The 9,735-nt window shown below is 43.1% G+C and overlaps 1 protein-coding gene across 1 annotated transcript in view; it reads left to right on the forward strand.

The window, feature by feature from the left end:
- NOC2L (NOC2 like nucleolar associated transcriptional repressor) overlaps positions 1 to 9,735 on the forward strand; it is a 55,739-nt gene that overhangs the window by 1,444 nt on the left and 44,560 nt on the right. Inside the window, exons 2-10 of the mRNA XM_085298903.1 lie at positions 481 to 548; positions 636 to 807; positions 1,329 to 1,436; positions 2,076 to 2,196; positions 2,784 to 2,874; positions 3,655 to 3,733; positions 5,731 to 5,841; positions 7,128 to 7,241; positions 7,953 to 8,141. Coding sequence (XP_085155029.1) covers positions 481 to 548; positions 636 to 807; positions 1,329 to 1,436; positions 2,076 to 2,196; positions 2,784 to 2,874; positions 3,655 to 3,733; positions 5,731 to 5,841; positions 7,128 to 7,241; positions 7,953 to 8,141 — 1,053 coding nt within the window. The remainder of the gene's footprint in view (positions 1 to 480; positions 549 to 635; positions 808 to 1,328; positions 1,437 to 2,075; positions 2,197 to 2,783; positions 2,875 to 3,654; positions 3,734 to 5,730; positions 5,842 to 7,127; positions 7,242 to 7,952; positions 8,142 to 9,735) is intronic.

Consider the following 9,735-nt stretch of genomic DNA (forward strand, 5'->3'; position numbering starts at 1 on the left):
CCGTTCCTCGGCGGCGGCGGCCCCGCGGAGCCGGCCTCGCTGCCCGCGGGCCCTCCGAGCGCTCCGGCGCTTAGCGAGGCCGCCGGGGTCCCTCGCTTTGTGCGAACTGACCCTTGCTTGAAGATTTGGGGAGCGTGTGCGGGTTGGGAGTGACGAAACGGTGTTTAGACACTGCTGACCGTTAGTAGAAAAAAAAACATAATTATTTATTACCGGGTAAGGCTTTACTAAGCTTCCTGGTATGGTAGGTTCCTCTAATAGCGTAGTGCTCAGTTATCTTTATAAAAAGCCTGTAACAGTAACCCTGAGGAGTGGGGTGGGGTGGGTTTTTTTTTTTTGGTTTTGTTTTGGTTTTGTCTTTTTGCAAGGTGTTTTCAAGACCCTCGGTCAATATATGCATCAACCCAATAGAATCTGATAATTTGCTCTTAAGCTTTCTTAAATACGACTTAATAATACCTGTCAAGCTCTCTAAAACAGAGGCTAAAATGGCCACAGAACTGTGACCGCAGCCCAGACAAAACCGTCAGCGTTCAGATCAGCYTCAGGTGTGATTTAGTGCCCAGAAGTTGCTTTCTCCTAGAGCATCAGATGTTTGAGCGATGAATGTGCACATGTTAATTCTTACCTACCAGGAAGAAGGGGAAGGCATCCGAACATAAAGATCAGCTCTCCCGGCTGAAGGACAAAGATCCTGAATTTTATAAGTTTTTGGAGGAAAACGATCGCACTCTTCTGAATTTTGATGCTTCAGACAGTTCTGACGATGAGGAGGAGGGGTTACACGTGCCACCTGATACACTGGAGGTACTAGGCCTTGTTTTGGAACGTTGGCTTAAATGCTTTTAAATACTTACGTGTTAAGTGTTTGAGTTTGTGCCAGTATTGAATGTATTTGGGCTTATGGTGGCTAGGAAAGGGCCTCCCTAAAGACCAACTGCAGCTGTGCAGGCTTGTAACTCTGAAGTCAGCTGTGGATGTAAACCAAGTATGAGGATTATGTTTAAGACTGAAAGCAAAGCCCTGGAATGTGTTTTCCCTATGGCTTTGTTATTCTCTTTCCAAATTAGAAGTTGTTTTACTTAAAGTAATACACTTCCTCCTTATTTAAGGTATTGCATGTTGTATTTACGGAGCAAAGTTGCAGGACTGAAGTAGCTTTCTTAGTGTTTTTAAGACTTTTGTTACTGCTTTACACAGTGTTGAGAACAGCCTAAATAAACCTTCCTCCACCACCCACAAGTACCTTCAGTTGCTACTCTGTGAAATAAATGGGGCCAAAAATAACTGTACAAGCCTTTTCTCAGTCTTGATACCAATTTCTTTAGGAAGCAAGTGATGAAGATGAGGAAGAACATGACACAGTCAAACAGAAGAAAGTTGATTTCATCCCCGTGAGCTTGAAAATGGTTGAAAAATGGAAAAAAGCTGCAGAGGTGAGCAGAGAGATAGAATACAAGACACTTRCATGTTCTCTGTTAAGATGCTGCTCAAAATATGATCTTTAAAAGACCAACTTTTGGTTTATTCAGACACAGAGAAGATGGTGACAAAGTCATATTCAAAGAACATTTGTTACTTCAGAACGACTTGTCTGCATTTTTTGTTTGGGCCACATGATTGGAGTATCCACACTCCATCTGAGGCAAAGGCTAGAAAAATTTGAGTGACTCAGAGGTCAGAATGATTAATTTTTCATTTACTCATCCCCTTGCTAAGCACTGTTCCTTTGACAGCTCCAAGAGCTTTTTAAAGTCACGTTAGAGCAGCCATGGGACAACTCGCTGCCCCTGACTAAGATGGAGAGGGTAAGGTAAAAGCAGGCAATTGTTTGCAGCTAAGTCATTGCTTTTCAACGCCCAACCATTTATAAGCCTTACAAATCCATTTTAGAGCAAGGGAAAGGCACTACCATTTGTTAACTGTGTTGACATTTTCCTTTCCATTAAAGGATGGAGTTACTTTGCAATCAAAGTTAAAATATATATCAATGTTCCTGTCCCAGTAAAGCGCTTCAGAGTTCTAGAATATTGCTTGCTTTTTCTCTACAGCAATCCCTTTTCTTCTTTCCCCAGAAACAACTAACACCAAAACTTTTCCATGAAATCACGCAAGCCTTTAAAGCATCTGTAGCAACCACCAAAGGTGATGATGGTGGGGCTGATCCCAGCAAATTCCAAGTTACTGATGCTGCAGGTGAGTTTTTCACCATACTTCTATGCAAGAAGGGAAGTCGTTCGGTAGGGAAGTTTGGGCTATGGGAAAAGAGTAAGGCTAAGCATGGGGAGGAGCCTTTTACAGGCTTTACCTAAGTAAAACATGTCCTCCTTAATTCTTCCTTGCCCAGCATAGGACTTACTCATTTTTGCTTTCTGTAAAATCTTACTGTTTAATGCAAGGCACTGCACAGAACTTGTGTCCCCATTGCTGTGACTATCTGAAGTAAAAAAAAAACATATCTTTTTGAGGAGAGTGATAATAGTATAGAGCTCTAGTCATGGGTTGGACTTCTGTTGTGGCTGATGCTGTTTGTTCAGAAAGCAAAGAGATGACCCATGTTCCACAAAACTGTCAGTTGTGATCTTGCCATTCAGATAAGAATTGTAGGGTAAGACAAATTGATGTTTTCTAGAAGTTTTTGGGAACTCCCCAATTCTGCTATGGAAGTTACTGGCCTCAGCTCTTTGGGGAGCTCTTTTCAGATTAGCTATGAAACAGGAATAAATGGAAAATATCTTGAAAATCCTTTACTMTTTTTTTTTCTTCCTCCTTTTTTTAACTAGTGTTCAATGCCCTGGTGTCATTCTGCATCCGGGACCTCTTCAGCTGCCTGCAGAAACTTCTTCTGCTAAAAGCCCCAAAGAGTAAACTAAAGTAAGTGTGAGAGGACCTGAGAGTGGCAAGTGAAGGAGTACTGATTAGGCTTTTTCAGACCTGAAATCTGTCTGTGAAGCTGGAAAAAATGGCAACTCTTCCCAAACACTAGCTCTGGGTTACCATTTGGTGGTGATGCCCAGTCCAAGGAGTAAATCCAAATTCCTTGTGCGCTGACTGCAGAGGATACTCGAGTGCTGGCTGCAAATGCCAACCTTTTTTGACTCTGCAGGCATGACTAGTTTGAATTGTGTCTGAATTTTGGCCTGTCCTAGGACTTGGGGCAATTATTACTTCATGAATGCCATGTTAAAAGTTCAGAAAAGACTGAACAAATGTCTCCCAGCTGGTGTAGTCCCAGTAATGGCCTTTCTTGCTACAAGCCAGGCCTCTCTTCTCAAGCAGCAGCCTCTGAGCAGAAGATGAGATAAGATCAACTGTGGGGGATTCAGAGATACCCTTTCCAGGCTTTCTGGTTGTTGCAGTTCTCTATATAAAGCTTGTAGAGGACTGGATCCTCTGTTGGGAAGCTCTACTTCCATTTGAATTAAATTTTTTAGTGCTGTGTTTCAGTCCTCATTTTACAGAATAGAGGTATTTCTTTTCACCCATAACAAAGCTGAGTGCGTTTTAGTTTGGATTTATTTTCTTCTTGTTTCACCAGAAATTGTTTTTGCTCACTGGCCATGCCAAGAAACTCACTGTTTCTCACTGACTCACTGTTGTTTGTGCTGCTGAAGTCTTTTTATTATTTTGTTTCATTTTTTTTTTAATTTTCAGAATGGTCCTCCCTTCCACCAGTCCGCTTTGGAGCAAGCTGCGATTGGAYATAAAAGTGTACCTGAGCTGCACTATTCAAGTAAGAAACTTCAGCATGTTTACATTTTTCAGTCTGTGCATCACTGGGCTTTTGTTTAAGCTATGTTGGAAAAAGGCAGATGGGCTTTCACATCTACCACGAACATGACTAAAAGTACAGCCTAACTATCAAGAAGCCGGTTAAAGCAGATAATGATATTTGTAGCCTCAGCTGCTCTTCTTCTTGAAGAAGCAGTTACTCTAGTTAATGGCTAGGAAGTCACCCTCTACAAAACTGGTAACTTCAGATCTTGTTTCTGTGCCTTTCTGTGTAGTGGAAGATAAGATTCACTAGCTGAGGTTGCTTCTTCCCACTGCATCTCATTGAGTCTTCATGCCTTGGGCATCTGTGACTTGCAAATTTGCCTGCTTCCCTATCTGTGTTAGCTTTTGGAAATACTTAATCTAACTAAAGATTTGAGGGCCCTTAGGATGTTTGGATGAAAGTAGCCTGTAAAGAGGGCTGGGTTAATGTTCTGACAGTTTTCTGTCTTTAATTTCTCTCTGCCCAAAAAATTGAATTCAAAGTAGTTTGCAGTGCTATGCTCTGCATTCTACCTATTTAATGTAATTTTTGTCATTATGATCTTCCCTCTTCTTACAGTAAATACTAAGAGGTTGTACTGATAATCTCTGCTCCTTGCAGAAGCTATCTCCAAGTAAGATTATGCTTCATCTTCTTAGGACATCCCATCTATGCCAAGTTGCTTGTGGCTTGTGTTTCAGTGACAACACGGCTTATTTCTGCAGGAAAATCCTTCTCCTTGCCTCTTTCTCTCCCCACCCCCAACAATTTTTTTGAAGATGAAGCTGAGAGATCACTTCATTATATGCCCCAAAATGTGGAATATTTTCAAAAAAATTTTAAATGCTCATCCTTCAGAAGGTGACAGAAGGAGACATAGGGAGAGATAAAGAAAGTGCTGAGGTCCTTTAACTTTGAACTGCCAGAATGACTTAGCAGAAGGCAGCATTTTGATCTGCAAAGCAGGATAGCTTTTTCCTCAAGTCTTGGTGCCTCTCGCCAGCAGCAGGACTAAGGACTGTATTAGGAAAAAGCAAGAAGGAAAAGCAGACAATTCAGTTGCATTAAAATAGTCTCTGGTCCTGTGCTTACGTTTAAGCACCCCTGATCCTAGGCTTCACTGCAATTTTATCTGGCTTAGTAGATTCTGAACAATGTATCATCCTTTCTTGTTGGTATCAGAGGGACTTTGCAAGAGACGTGCAGAATTCAGAATTCTTGCAGTGAAGGGGTACCACAAGGAAGAAAAAGCAGAAAAATTCCCTCTGCTTCTGGCCACTGAGATTTCAGGCAAGAGGAGGCATTTCACCAGGCAGGACCTCTTTCAAATTGAAATGACTTTGGTTTTAACATTGTGCCTTCAAAACAGAAACTATAGACTCCTCTGCTTGGGTTTAGCTCTGGGTGAACTGATCTGAACAACTCAAAAATACCAAGACGATGTTTGTTAGGCAATCTGTGTCTAACCTGTTACTTGAGCTGGAGTTAACCTCTTGATACCCACATGGTATTCCAGCTTTCTATTAAAGAAATATTGGTAAAATCACCAGATAATTCAGGTGGTCTATTTCCAAGCCTTGTGTTAGCTGAAGGTGTCTTCATTGAATGTTTGCAGTGAGATGGCAAAGGTGCTGGTATCATGTCTTCTGTAAGGTGTCTCAAACTGCAAGTAGACTGAATTATTGCATATTCCCATGCCAGCTTTCATGTGATGACCTCAGGTGCTAGTGGCCATACAAGTCCAGTAGCCTGAGTTCACGTTTGCAAGGTACGCTTTTCAGGAAATTTATTTACCCTGGCATGGGCCTGTTCCATTCCTGATACTACTGGGGGTTTGTTTGGGCTTCCTTCCAGTCCTTTTGTACCGTAGAGGTACTTGGAAACAGCAAAGTGCAGCTGCTTAAAACAATGGTAAAGAAGGAGGTGATGGGGACTACAAACTGACTGGTATCATGTTATGCTTTTCCCTGTAGCTCCTGTCTTGTTTAACAGAAGCCTCTGTTGGAGCAGCAGTCCTTCAGCATGTCAACTCCATAGTACCTTACTATTTGTCCTTTCCGAAACAGTGCCGTATACTTCTCAAGGTAAGGTGACAAGCTGTGGCACGTCATTTAGATCTGAGGTATTTTTTTCTACCCCTTGAGATGAATCTCATGGTGTTTGGGCTAGGTCGCATGACAATCCAGTTTCTTAGATTCCTTTTCCCTTGCTTTTCTTTTGATCTCAGAAGGGATCAATGCCTTTCAGGCCTTCTGATACCATGCAGCTTTCAGTGAGGTGAGTGGAGTGGGCATGTGGCTGCATATAGTTGCTGCTAATCGCTATGCAAAGTGACATGGAGGTGTTCTGGGGAAGCTGTCTGTTTCCTCATCCCAAATGGAGTAATTGCTGCCTCTGTGCTGTGTCTGGGTATAAATCTGTGATAATATTTCACTCTAAGGAGTTGGAGGTGGAATATTTTTGTGGCAATTTAGTCACAACTGCTGAGTGCTTATGAACAGCAATAGGCGTGGAGGAGCAGAAGAGGGCAACAGGGTGGTATTTAAATAAAGGGCAGCAACACAACGTTTAAATTAATTTGGGAATCCTCTGATTCTAACAACGGCTAGCATACAGTGATGAGAGAGACCTGTGCCTCATATCTAAAGGTCTGTGCTAAATGCTACAGTAAGGAAGGTATATCCAACCCTGCAGTATAGCCAGGATCTTCTGTGTTTCCTCTAGAGCCCACTAGTGAAGATAAGCTAATTAGTTCTGATTTGCTAAGTGGCAAGAAACACTGATAAATCCAGGAAACAAACCCTGGTCTCCCCTGTCCAGAGTCATGTACTTATCATACCAGAGTATGATGTTCATGGCCAGAACTGGAGTGTGCTCCTGGTGGGCAATCGCTTAAACTGAAGTTGATTGTGCCTCAGATGTTGCTTGTATCCTGCAGAAGTTAGTGGGAGACATGCAGATGACTTCTTTTGATTTGGGGAATGTACTGGCCAGATGTGTTGTTTAGTGTGTTGCTTTCTAGGAGTTGATGAGGAATCTTTGCAAAGCCCAGGAGACTGAATCATATGCAAAGACTGGTGCCTGTAGTCAGAAGCTTAAAACTGTATTTGGGCATGTAAATAAAGATGTGTGTGTTTCAGAGGTGCTAGTTTGGGATGGTTTCCTCTGTACTCTTCATGGGAACACCAGCCTTACCCTTTTATGTGATTTCACAGCTAGAGTATGAGGTTCTGTGTGATTGGTTCTGTGGTAACAATCAGCTATCCTTGTTACCTTCCCCTTCCCTTGCATTTTTGTGACTAAAGCCTCTGTTATGAGGAGATACTCTTTGTTCCTTCACTTATCTGCATCTTTTTCTTTTCCTCTCCAGCAAGCAATTCATCTGTGGAGCACAGGTGAGGAAACAGTGAGGGTATTGGCCTTCCTAGTGCTGAACAAGATCTGCCGTCACAAGAAAGAGATGTACCTAAGTCCTTTGCTTAAGGTAAGGCTTGTGCTTGCTTTACTCTGCAGCTCTTTCTGAAATTACATGCAAACACGTTAGGGCATGAGCTGTAACGTACAAGGCAGGGCAGGTGCTAGAGGTGATGCTGACTACACCTAGAAAATTGTACAGGGAAGAAACTGTGTGAGGCGGAAGAGTGAGATCCTTCATATTCTCGCTGTCATTCCTGCTGGAGGCACATAGGCCTATCATGCTCGTGTAATTGCAGGATGAACACTCATCCACCAAATTATCGAAGACTTTCTTCAAGTGCTAACACATCAACAGTGCTGTTGAGCTGCTCTGATGTTTCATCTGGTGGCTGGAGTTCCCAAATTATCATACAGTAATTTGCTTAGGCTTATAACCACTGTTATAGAAGAAGAATTGTGTTACCTGCTGCAACTAGTTACGAGCATCTATGGCTCAAAGCCATCTCACAGTTCCTTTCTTTCTTCTTGTGGAGGAGCAATGGTAGGGGCATCTTCAAGCTCTGTGATAAACAATGTACAGGTGCAATAGTACTCTCTTCCCTGTCTCTGCTGAAGGAGGAGCAGGCTGGGTTGTTATTTTTGCCTATACCTTCAAAAGGCTTGCAAAAGAAACGCTCCTTTCACAGTTTGGGAATACCTGGGGAGGGAAAGGTTGATGAAAGACTGGTTGTGTTCCAACTGTTTTATGGGGTTTTATCTCATCCCCTCTTCCTCACAGCAAATGTACATCGCATTTGTGAAGAATTCCAGATTCACATCCCCCAACGTCCTGCCCATGATCAACTTCATGCAGCGGACACTGACGGAATTGTATGCCCTGGACACGCATACCTCTTACCAGCATGCCTTCATCTATATCCGTCAGCTTGCTATTCACCTGCGCAGTGCCATGACCATAAAGAAGAAGGTAGGTGCCCATCAGTGTGGAAGGAGTACCCTTCTACAGGAAATCTGTGGAGAAGGGAAAATTATAGCAGCCATGTCATGCCTTTCAGGACTATAAAGCGTCAGTACTTGTCTGATCCATTTCATGATGTGCTAAGGAATTGTTTCGCCCTATGGCGGGGAAGTTCAGAACTCACCTGACAGCTGCCTGTAAACATTCTTTGTTTCCATATTGAAAATCCAAACTGATATAGAAGGAGAGAACATATCACTGCAGAGTAGGAGCCATTTTTCTCTCCCTCGCTTGCAAGAGTGTTTGGCATACTTTTTCCCTTTGTTTGTGAAACTGATGTTGGCAGCCACTTTTGCAAAGCCTCAGAGTAAAGAAGATTAGGAATCAGCCTAGTGTGTGCATCTTTTCAGTGCAATGCCCTTGGTGCATCTGCCCCATCTTCTCAGTAGCTACTTTTTCCTATCCATGCTATTTGGAAGGCTTCTTTGAGCAAAGCAGCTCGGACAGTTGGGAGCTGCCCTGCGTTCTGCCACCTCCGATCTGACCTGGCAAATCTGAGTCAGATTGCTAATCCTGGCTTTATTCATGTTTAGCAAAACAGACTCGTATAGATTAATGGTTTGGCTGCTTCCGAATATTGCAGGATTGGTGATCAGTTAAATCTCCTGGCTCTGCAGACATGGGGATAAACTGAGCAGAGATAAATGAAGTCTGGGCTGTATATTCCCTAATTGGATTGTGTTGGCTTCTTGCACCCTCAGCCCTGTCCCAGACAAGACCTAAATCTCCTTGATTTCACAGCTGGGGAAGGCTGTGGGAACTTTAAATGACATCAGCATGACCAAAATGCACAAACCTCAGCTGCAAGCCAATTTAAATTGAGCAGTGGGTGGTTGTGGAAGGTGGATTATGAGAGCARTTTGCAAGGGAAGGTGAGAACAGACTTCTTGATGCATCTCACAAATAGTGACTTGCTAGGAGAGTGCTGCCTTGTCCAGCTGCAGCCTGCGTCCCTACCAAAAGGCTTGCACCAATAGCTGCAATTCAGGACTTCTGTCCTTGTTCCAGGCTATACGTCTTTCTTCATCCATGCAAAAGAGGAGGTGACCTGGACTTTGAAAGTCTGAGATGCGAGTTTGGGCTGAGGCCCCTCATTAAGCACAGTCTCGTAAGACCCTCAGTTGGAGCAGTTCTCTGGATTACAGGGGCTACATGAGCGTGTAGAACTCTGGAAAGGGTGTCCTTAAGGGACTTCTGCACTCTTCTGGGCTTTTATTTAATCTAGTTACTGTGGGCTGTTATGGCAGGGAGAGAGGGGAAGGGCTTGTCCAAATATTCATGAAAGCTACATCTTGGATTTGTGGAAAACTTGGCGTGCACTTCCCCATACCACTAAGCCACCTGAATAGTTTGCTGCTTGAGTATCACTGCATACTAGACACAAAGCTGGCCTCTTGCATTATTTGTGTTGGTAACCATGAAGCCTGGCTTATAAAAAGCTGCAAATTTGTTCTTGCTTTTACTGTCTGTCATCTTCACTCTGCAGTTGCAAAAGACATTACTACTAGGACACCCCCCCCCCTTTTTTTTTTTTTTTTTTTTT

Source organism: Rhea americana, unplaced genomic scaffold (assembly GCF_003343005.1).
Source record: "Rhea americana isolate MKP2758 unplaced genomic scaffold, rheAme1 scaffold_143, whole genome shotgun sequence".
Lineage (NCBI taxonomy): Eukaryota > Metazoa > Chordata > Aves > Rheiformes > Rheidae > Rhea > Rhea americana.